This window comes from Echiichthys vipera, assembly GCF_963691815.1.
Source record: "Echiichthys vipera genome assembly, chromosome: 6".
Classification (NCBI taxonomy): domain Eukaryota; kingdom Metazoa; phylum Chordata; class Actinopteri; order Perciformes; family Trachinidae; genus Echiichthys; species Echiichthys vipera.
This window is the reverse complement of record NC_139831.1, coordinates 717,120-727,791: the sequence shown is the minus strand read 5'-3', so window position 1 is coordinate 727,791 and position 10,672 is coordinate 717,120. Positions and strand designations below refer to the sequence as shown.

The window sequence follows — 10,672 nt, the reverse complement described above, 5'->3', positions numbered from 1 at the left end:
ACGTCTCCAGCTCTCAGCTCCTCCTCTGTGGCTCTGACTGTGTCTGAAAGAGCTGCTATCTCTCTGCTCACAGCCTCCGTCTTCTCCTTCATCCTCCGTCTCTTCTGCTCCTCTTCCTCCCTCAGTGCAGCCATCCTGGCCTCCTCTTCCTCTTCTAGAAACTGGTGAAGCTTCTTAAACTGCTCCTTAATCTGCGTCTCTGTGCGTCGGGCCTGGACCTTCACGTGTTCTGCTGTTCGATCACACTCGTCTTTAACTCTTTCAAAATCCTTTAACTTCTCCTTTAAGGGCTCCAGAGTTTCCTGAAGCTCCTTCCTGTGTTGTCGTGCAGCTTCATCGATGGGTCTGAATCTGCGGCCGGTGTGTTTTTCTGAGTCTCTGCAGACGAGACACACCGGCTGCTGATGGTCCAGACAGAAGAGTTTGAGTTTCTCAGAGTGCAGACTGCAGAGAGCCTCTGAAGACCTCTGATCTCTCTCCTGTAGGAAACTCTCACACTGGTTCTTTAAAGCCAAGTTAGAAGATAGTTGTCTCTTCAAATATCTTCTATTACAAACTGGACACTCTCGTGTTGGTTTGTCTCTCCACCAGCTCTGCACACAGTCTCTACAGAAGCTGTGGCTGCATGACAGAACAACAGGGTCTTTAAAGACTTCCTGACAGACAGAACAGCAGAGATCTTCCTCTAATCTTGAAGCCATTTTGTCTCTGAGTGAAGCAGCAAACACAGACGGCTCAGCCACTCCCTGTTCCCTGAAACTTACGTTCACTTTGAGTCTCTGTTCTTTAAAACTCTTGTTCAGTTTGTGGATTCAGCAGCTGGTTGGAGTGGTAGTGTCCCAGTGTTCCCAGTGTTCCCTCCTGTAGACGTCCTCTCTCAGTGGAAGGGCTGGTTTTAGTCTGAAGGTGAATCTATCGTCCGTCTCTCAGGGTCTGTGTGTGTGTGTGTGTTGCTGTCGTCTCAGCGAGGCAGAGTAAAAACCTGTTCTCCTGGTTGGTGAGTCAGCTGATGGGTGGAGTTTTATGCAGTTGTCCCCATTTGACTCTGTATGTAAGTAGGTCATTCACACTAGACTGTGAGTTTCAGATGTGTATTAATGTGGATGGAAAAGAAAAACAGTCCATATGAACAAAATAGATTATTTTTGAGCTTACGACGGACGGTTCCCTGCAGAAGTTCAGCACGTTGAACTCTGGGCTGCGGCTGCTTCATCCTACGACCATGCGGCGGTCTCTTCAGTGGATGGTTGATGAGGTTTAAAGCAGCTGTGCTCAACATTCAGATCATTAATGAAGCAGGAAACCAGTGTTTCCTATGTAAAGATACAGTGGAGTCACCTTTCACCTTTAAACTGGGATTCGTCAGTCGATATGTTCAGCTGATATTTCCTGATCCAATCATGAAAGACGTGACGCTACCATCGGTTCGTGAAATACTGTCCTGAAGCCTTGTAGTTTCCGCCGACACTTCCTGAATGATTGGTTCATTAGTCAAAAACATCATCACTTGTGTACCATATTCTCTTAGGGCGTTTCGGCCTTCTCTCACAAGACGCCCTCTTCGGTGGCTGGCCCACCACAGGCTGATCAAACCTGGGCGTGTGTCACACTCGAGGCATCCTGTGGCCATCTGGCAGCCCAAACGGTCTCCTTTCTCTTCAGCCACAACCAAAGACTGCTCCTTTCGGCAACACTGGCTAACTCCTTGATGGTCTTCCGTTGAGTCTGCCCTCTGATGCCGACCTCCTTCAGCAGCCTTATTGTAGAACTGGCTACAAATCCCCTACAGCCGTCCTCAAATGGGCGCACCTTAACGCTCCAGCCCCGATCCTCTGCATCAGCTGCTAAGTTGGCATACCGCAGGCTCTGTCTTGCGTATGCTTCATCGATGGCCTCCTCCCACGGTACTGTCAATTCAATGATGAAGACACGTTGACAGGATTTGGAGCAGAGGACCAGGTCTGTGCGCAGGTTGGTCACTGCAATTTCCGGTGGGAAGGTAAGCCTCAGGCCTAGGTCAGATGTAAATTAGTTAGAGAGGGTATGTTGATCATATGTTGCTCTAATGATGAAACTAACACAGTGGGCCTCCATGCTCCACATTTCACTCCAGGTGATTTTCCTCCCCTCCACACCTTCCCGTTTCATCCAGAGGCCTTGCTTGGATTGAGAGACTGCAGTGGCACGCCTGGCTACTTCTTCCGGGTGGCGCACCTCCTCCACCACCAGCTGCCGACGTTCAGAAGGAGTTGCCCTCTGCCATGTGGATTTCGTTGTTCGTAGTCCTGGGCCCTGTCTTCCTTCTTGAACTTTTCCCACTATGTGTCAGTGTCTTGGAGCAACCTTCAAGACAAGACAAAAGAAAGGCCAAGAGCCTGTCTTTGAACACAAGGCTCTTTGCCGAGACAACGGGCTGTCAGGTGAACACTGTTCCCCTGCATCTCACACCTGAGTGTGAAAACCACCCAGAGAGACCAGTTTCAGCTCCCATTGGTCAAGTCTGACCTATGACTGATGACATCACCAGGTGGAACCGCCTCGAGTAAATAGGGTATCGGTACAAAGGCGTGAGTGCCTTCCTCTCCCCGTTAACTACTGGGTACACATCGTACGCACCGACTACCACTCTTTAAACTGCAACTTCAGATTGCAAAGATTCAAACAACCCGTTAACATGCTTTCTTTGTTCAAAAGGAACAAAGGAATGCATTCCTCCTTGCGTGCACCATCCACTCACTCAAACACACACACTTTGTCTTGATTATTTTTGTTCTTGGTGCCCCGTGTGAGGTGGCCCGAAACTTGTGTTTGGCTTTTACGATGTCCCCATCTTGGTTTTTTGAAACCACAAGTATTCAAATCTAGATGAGAGGGTGGAGCTAAGTTAGCCACTAGTGCTAGCTCAGTTAGCAAAGTACAAAACTAAACAGCTGAATCCTTTGTGTCTTTTAGTTCAACCAATCGCAAAAGACATTTTTAGAAAGTGACTAAAATGTTCCGGTAAAGTGAAAACACAAAGTCCTGAGACCTTAACACAAACAAACAAAAACAAGTTCACTTGATCTGTTTTAATGTCCACAGTTGCCATGGATACACGTTACTAAATCTCTGTCCTGATTGACAGGTGGCTGTGTAGCCCCGCCCCAAAGCCTCCCCTGTTTATGGTCTATTTGATTCTAAATGGACCATCATTGACTAAATGAACATCATGCTGTAGTGAAGAAGACTTGAAACTAGAGACTGAGACATGAACTCATTAGGAAAATGTTTACTGAGGGAATAATCCAAGAGAGAAGTTTAGGCTCATTTTCTCATTGACTTCTATACAATCACACTTCTTTATGGAGCTTTAAGGTACTTCATCATGGATATGTCCATCTTTATGATACAGTTTTTGGATGAGAGTAGATTTTAGGGGGCATCTTCTCCCATCTTAGTCTGAAAACCCACCTGGATGAAACTAAACACGTTCTCTCCTCACAGAAGGAAATCGAGGATCTGAAATCCCAGCTGAGAAACATCAACATGGAGACTCCAAATCATCAGCAGACCATGAACACCAAGCAGCTGCAGGTCAGACTGGAGCAGACAAAGAAAGAGAACATGGCCTTACAACAGGAAGTGGAGGAGATGAAAGGGCAGCTCCGCGCTGAACGACAGCTGTGTGCATCGGCTGAGAGCAACCTTCAGACGATCTCTCATTGGCACAAAGTGCAGCTCTTGGATACAGAGATCGCAGAGTTCGAGGCTCGCTCGAAAGCAGAGCAACTGGAGAAAGATCTTGCGTCTGAGAGGGCCGAAGCTCAAACGCTGCAGAAGAAACTGAGCGAGGCGGAAGATGAAGCTCGGAGGGCGGTGGAAAAGTGCCGGGCTTCTCATCGAGCCCAGCTGGACGAGCACAGGGCAAACGTCAGCAAGATCATCGCCACCCTGAAAAGGGTGAAGGGCGGGCTGGAGGCCGAGCACCGCCGCTTGAAGCAGGAGATCGCCTCCCTCCAGGAATCCAACGCCTCCCGCCAACAGAAACATGAGGATTATAAACTCGTGGCTGCTCTGATGGAGACCAAGCAGCTGAAATGACCAGCGAGAGAAGTCGTGACACCGGGAAAAGCTGGAAAAGTGGGGGTCCAGGAAAAAGATGACAAGGAAAAGTTCAATTAAACGATTTAAACAGCATTAGTATCTTTGCAGGGGGTATGCTAATGTTGGTAGAGGCACTTATTGAAGAGGTCCAAGTGTCCTGGAAGACTTTGAAGTCTCGGACAAATGGGAGAAAAACCACTCAATAGTTTATTGAGCTTGATAGGAAGATAAAGAACGACACCATCAAAACATAAATGTTTATAGCTTTTGTTTAAAAGTTGGCTAGCGTCTGATGGACGTATCGTCACCACTCGTATCTCAGGGTTTTTTTGTAACAGGTGATTATTTCAGCTAGTCCTAAAACTTAACAAACGAAAAAGACAGTAAACAGACTGACGTGCATCTTAAAAATTCACTGAATATAACACAAAAAAAGTCACAAACAGACACAAGTTCACAGCCTCAGGAAACGGCGAGGTCTGTTAGCCGCCCCCCTATCAGCTCGGCTACCCTCGAGCTTTTCTAATCACACGGTGAACTCTGCAGACTCTCAGAGAGCTCCATGTGCCGATCCAGGAAAGTGGCGAGGTCCACCTCCACCTCGGTTCTTTCAAACTAGCACCGAACCACACCCCCCCCCCCCCCCCCCCAGGACCGTGTGGACCCCGCCCATTGAGAAGTGTGACAATATTCTTGCTCCATTATGAAACGGCGTGCCGATGCTGCCGACTTCAAATCGAATACCTCCGTTGACTATCGGCCTTTTCTCCGATTTGAAATAAACAAAAACAAACCATGACCACACTTAGTTTACTTCTTCCCTGTTTCGCAGCAGTGAAGCGTGCAGCTTCAGCAGTCAACCACCCGCCTCCCTTAAAGAGCATGTTTTAAAAAGTGGCTCCTGTTGCTGAGTGGTTACTGCCCAAAGCTCAGGGTGGGGAACTAAGACGTTCATGTGGGCGGCAACCGCCTCGTTCCACTGTCGACTCTGTCTCTGCCGACACCTCTCATTAAAGAGATATGGATGGATATGAGCGCTCCCATACAGCCGTGTGTAAACAGATCCAGAGGGAGTTGTTTCACCGACTTCATGACCGGGACATTTAAATACGTCAGACTTCAACAGGAGCAGCCAGTAAAACCTGCAGAGCAGAAACCCAGCGTGATGCTTTGCTTCATCACATTGTTGTTGATACAAACAAAACACTCGTAATGATCCGTTTTATTTCGCAGCTTTTTATTGAAGTCAAGCCAAAAACCAAAAAAAGGGAAAACAAACAAACTGCTGGATTAAAATCCAACCAAGAAAAGATGGAAGAAGTTTATACGCGTAAGAAGCCGAAAACACAACAAAGCAGGAAGAATCTCTCTCATACAGACTCCTGGTAAAACACTGGTCAAAGTGCTCGTGCATAAAGAAAACCAGTCCTCAAAACACTGATAAATGTTGTTTTTGTTGGCAATATAAACCCATAACTCCAAGAAAGATAAAGACAACATGGTCCTATGTTTCACATCTTTAAAGAGTAACACAGTCTGACAGTGATCAGGCTTTTCAAAGGCAGGACGCACACAGTGATCATCGTTGTGTGACTGTTTATGGACGTGTCAAACATTTCACCAGCATTTAAAACATTTCTGACCTAAATTCACGAGGCCTGAACAAATTAGCATCGCTGCTCCGTCGCTAACCGTTTCGACATCGATGACTTTTGAGCAAACCGCTAAAAAGTCCCAAAATGGCGGAAGCTTTAACATTAGCACAGTTTCTCTGCTGGAGTGTAAAATGCAAACAAGAGCTATCTGTTGGTGTTTAGCTAACTGATAAGCTAATGTCATGAGATATGTTTCCCAGCTAGTGCCGTACTGTTACCGGATAGCTACGACACGATCAGTTAGCTCCTCAGAAACGATAGCCTGTCAGCTAACCAAGTCCAAGTTGTCCCAGACTTTCAAACGGACACACAGAAGATTTTTGCTTAGTCACTGTTAGCAACAATAGCAACCGCATGAGGCTTTACATTTAAAAAAAAAACAAATATAACATTTTTACCACTAGTGGAGCTAAAACACAGCAGCTGAAGTTTGCACTGAATGCTAATGTGCTAATGGTAGCATCTTATGAAGCAATTTACAACTAACCAAACTGATCTTTTAAGACACATTTATAGTTTTAGTCATTTGTTAATGAATAAAACTCAAACAGTCCAATGTGTGTTGAACTAGTCTCAACACTTCTATCACTCCGAGCTTAAAGCTTGTTGGTTTTTCATGAAGTCGACAAAAGTTCTGAAGAATCGACTTTGACGTGAACGAAAACAACTTAAAGTTTGATTTTTGGAAGTTTAGAATGTTTCCTTTCAACATCTTTGACGTCGTCATCGTCATCGTCATCATCATCATCATCGTCGTCATCATCATCATCATCATCATCATCATCATCATCATCACCATCATCATCATCATCATCATCATCATCACTATCATCATCATCATCATCATCATCATCATCATCACCATCATCATCACCATCATCATCATCACCATCATCATCATCATCACCATCATCACCACCATCATCATCATCATCATCATCGCCATCACCATCATCATCATCATCATCATCATCATCACCATCACCATCACCATCATCACCATCACCATCACCATATTCATCATCATCATCATCACCATCATCATATTCATCATCATCATCATCATATTCATCATCATCGTCATCATCATCACCATCACCATCGTCGTCGTCGCCATCGTCATCATCGTCATCATCATCTTCGTCGTCATCATCATCATCGTCATCATCGTCATTATCATCATCGTCGTCATCATCATCATCGTCACCATCACCATCATCATCATCATCACCATCACCATCATCACCATCACCATCATCATCATCGTCATCATCATCTTCCTCGTCATCATCATCATCGTCATCATCTTCATTATCATCATCGTCGTAATCATCATCGCCCCCGTCGTTGTCATCGCCGTCGTTGTCACCGTCGTCGTCGTCACCGTCGTCGTCGTCATCATCATCATCATCGTCGTCGTCGTCGTCGTCACCATCGTCGTCATCATCATCATCATCATCCTCATCGTCGTCGTCATCGCCGTCGTCGTCAACATCATCATCGTCGTCGTCACCATCGTCGTCATCATCATCATCATCATCATCGTCGTCGTCATCGCCGGCGTCGTCATCGCCGTCGTCGTCACCGTCGTCATCATCATCATCATCATCATCATCATCGTCGGCATCGCCATCATCATCATCGCCATCATCATCATCATTGTCGCCGTCACCGTCATCGTCATCGTCGTCGTCATCATCGTCATCATCGTCGTCATCGTCATCGCCATCATCATCATCATTGTCGCCGTCACCGTCATCGTCATCGTCGTCGTCATCATCATCATCTTCGTCGTCATCACCATCATCGTCATCATCATTGTCGTCGTCCTCATCGTCATCGTCCTCATCGCCCCCGTCGTTGTCATCGCCGTCGTCGTCATCATCATCATCATCGTCGTCATCACCATCGTCGTCGTCGTCGTCAACATCATCGTCGTCGTCGTCACCATCGTCATCGCCATCATCATCATCATCATCGTCATCGTCATCGCCATCGTCATCAACATCATCGTCGTCGTCGTCACCATCGTCGTCATCATCATGGTCATCATCATCATCGTCGTCGTCACCGTCGTCAACATCATCGTCGTCGTCGTCACCATCGTCATCGCCATCATCATCATCATCATCGTCATCGTCATCGCCATCGTCATCAACATCATCGTCGTCGTCGTCACCATCGTCGTCATCATCATGGTCATCATCATCATCATCGTCGTCATCGTCGTCAACATCATCGTCGTCGTCGTCACCATCGTCATCGCCATCGCCATCATCATCATCGTCGTCGTCATCGTCGTCGTCAGGACAACATGGTCACAAGATCTTCTTCTTCTAGGTCTGTTGTTCTACACTCACAGAGACCTTCACTGGTAAAACCTTCACTTCTTTATAAGTGTGAATGAGTGGAAACAGCCTCTCAGTGAAAGTGTGTGTGAAGGTGTGTATGTGTGTGTTGGTGTCAGGATCAGAGAACGACAGTTTTCCTCCGTTCCAGTCCAGGTTCACTCTGATCCTCTGGAGCCGCTTCTTTAATCCAAGAACAGTGTTTGGATCTGATGGGGAGAGTGTTTCGTATTCGCCTTCAAAGAACATAAGTGTCCATAATCCAGACTGTATGACTCCCTTCCTCTTGACAGACTCAGATGACACTCCCAGTTCCCAGTATTTACTGTCTCCAACCTCGACCTCCCAGCTGTGAGTCCCTGAGTCAAAGCCCTCAGAGCCCAGGACAAACCTGTAAGAACACATCCTCTCTGGATTCTCAGGAAGCTGCTGTTCCTCTCCTCGTCTCACTCTGGTCAGATCTTCAGACAGGATGAGTTCTGAACCAGCAGTGTTTGGGTCCAGAACCACAGGAGTGTAGGAGACCACGTCCTTCATCTTGTTCCAGATGTTGAAGGTCAGGTTGCCCAGGTGTTTGGCCTCGTCTATTAGAGCTCCTGAGAGCAGCTGTGGATCCTCCAGCAGGGGGCACTGCTGGACCCGGTCCACTGCAGCCTTGTAGTTGTGCAGGAATGAGACGTCTCCAGCTCTCAGCTCCTCCTCTGTGGCTCTGACTGTGTCTGAAAGAGCTGCTATCTCTCTGCTCACAGCCTCCGTCTTCTCCTTCATCCTCCGACTCTTCTGCTCCTCTTCCTCCCTCAGTGCAGCCATCCTGGCCTCCTCTTCCTCTTCTAGAAACTGGTGAAGCTTCTTAAACTGCTCCTTAATCTGCGTCTCTGTGCGTCGGGCCTGGACCTTCACGTGTTCTGCTGTTCGATCACACTCGTCTTTAACTCTTTCAAAAACCTTTAACTTCCTCTTTAAGGGCTCCAGAGTTTCCTGAAGTTCCTTCCTGTGTTGTCGTGCAGCTTCATCGATGGGTCTGAATCTGTGGCCGGTGTGTTTTTCTGAGTCTCTGCAAACGACACACACCGGCTGCTGATGGTCCAGACAGAAGAGTTTGAGTTTCTCAGAGTGCAGACTGCAGAGAGCCTCTGAAGACCTCTGATCTCTCTCCTGTAGGAAACTCTCACACAGGTTCTTTAAAGACAAGTTAGAAGGTGGATCACTCTTTGAAGATCTTCTATTACAAAGTGGACACTCTTGTGTTGGTTTGTCTCTCCACCAGCTCTGCACACAGTCTCTACAGAAGCTGTGGCTGCATGACAGAAGTACAGGATCTTTAAAGACTTCCTGACAGACAGAACAGCAGAGATCTGCCTCTGATCTTGAAGCCATTTTGTCTCTGAGTGAAGCAGCAAACACAGACGGCTCAGCCACTCCCTGTTCCCTGAAACTTACTTTCACTTTGAGTCTCTGTTCTTTTAAACTCTCGTTCAGTTTGTGGATTCAGCAGCTGGTTGGAGTGGTAGTGTCCCAGTGTTCCCAGTGTTCCCTCCTGTAGACGTCCTCTCTCAGTGGAAGTGCTGGTTTTAGTCTGAAGGTGAATCTATCGTCCGTCTCTCAGTCTGTGTGTGTGTGTGTGTGTGTGTGTTGCTGTCGTCTCAGCGAGGCAGAGTAACAACCTGTTCTCCTGGTTGGTGAGTCAGCTGATGGGTGGAGTTTTATGCGGTTGTCCCCATTTGACTCTGTATGTAAGTAGTTCATTCACACAAGACTGTGAGTTTCAGATGTGTATTAATGTGGATGGAAAAGAAAAACAGTCCATATGAACAAAATAGATTATTTTTGAGCTTGCGACGGACGGTTCCCTGCAGAAGTTCAGCACGTTGAACTCTGGGCTGCGGCAGCTTCATCCCCCGACCATGCGGCGGTCTATTCAGTGGATGGTTGATGAGGTTTAAAGCAGCTGTGCTCAACATTCAGATCCTTAATGAAGCAGGAAACCAGTGTTTTCTATGTAAAGATACAGTGGAGTCACCTTCCACCTTTATGATTGGATCAGAAAATATCAGCTGAACATATCGACTGACGAATCCCAGTTTAAACGACCTGACGCTACCATCGGTTCGTGAAATACTGTCCTGAAGACTCTTAGGTTCCACTGATACTCCACAGATGATTTGTTCATTTCTGGATAAACTTGAATTTTCAGTTTGATCAAGAGAAAGGCCTCGACTCGATCAACAAGAAAAAAGAAAGGCCAAGAGCCTGTCTTTGAACACAAGGCCCTTTGCAGAGACAACAGGCGAATAGGTGAACACTGTTCCCCCGCATCTCACACCTGGTTGTGAAAACCACCCAGAGAGACCAGTTTCAGTTCCCATTGGTCAAGTCTGACCTATGACTGATGACATCACCAGGTGGAACCGCCTCGAGTAAACAGGGGATCGGTACAAAGGCGTGAGTGCCTTCCTCTCCCCGTTAACTACTGGGTACACATCGTACACACCGACTACCACTCTTTAAACTGCAACTTCAGATTGCAAAGATTCAAACAACCTGTTAACATGCTTTCTTTGTTCAAAAGGAACAAAGGAATGCATT

General features: G+C 46.9%; 2 protein-coding genes across 2 annotated transcripts in view; both read right to left on the bottom strand.

Moving 5' to 3' along the window:
* The window catches only part of LOC310947926 (E3 ubiquitin-protein ligase TRIM39-like), a gene marked incomplete at its 3' end in the record, with an annotated part of 10,023 nt that extends 9,097 nt beyond the window's left edge, over positions 1-926 (bottom strand). Inside the window, exon 1 of the mRNA XM_083914901.1 lies at positions 396-926. Within this exon, the coding sequence (XP_083771027.1) occupies positions 396-701 (306 nt within the window). The 5' untranslated portion in view covers positions 702-926. The remainder of the gene's footprint in view (positions 1-395) is intronic.
* Positions 927-7,937: 7,011 nt separating this feature from the next.
* On the bottom strand, positions 7,938-9,475 carry LOC310948196 (nuclear factor 7, brain-like). The gene has a single exon (XM_083915241.1). It carries the CDS (start codon positions 9,461-9,463, stop codon positions 8,075-8,077), a length of 1,389 nt encoding a protein of 462 aa, XP_083771367.1. The 5' UTR covers positions 9,464-9,475; the 3' UTR covers positions 7,938-8,074.
* Positions 9,476-10,672: the final 1,197 nt, after the last annotated feature.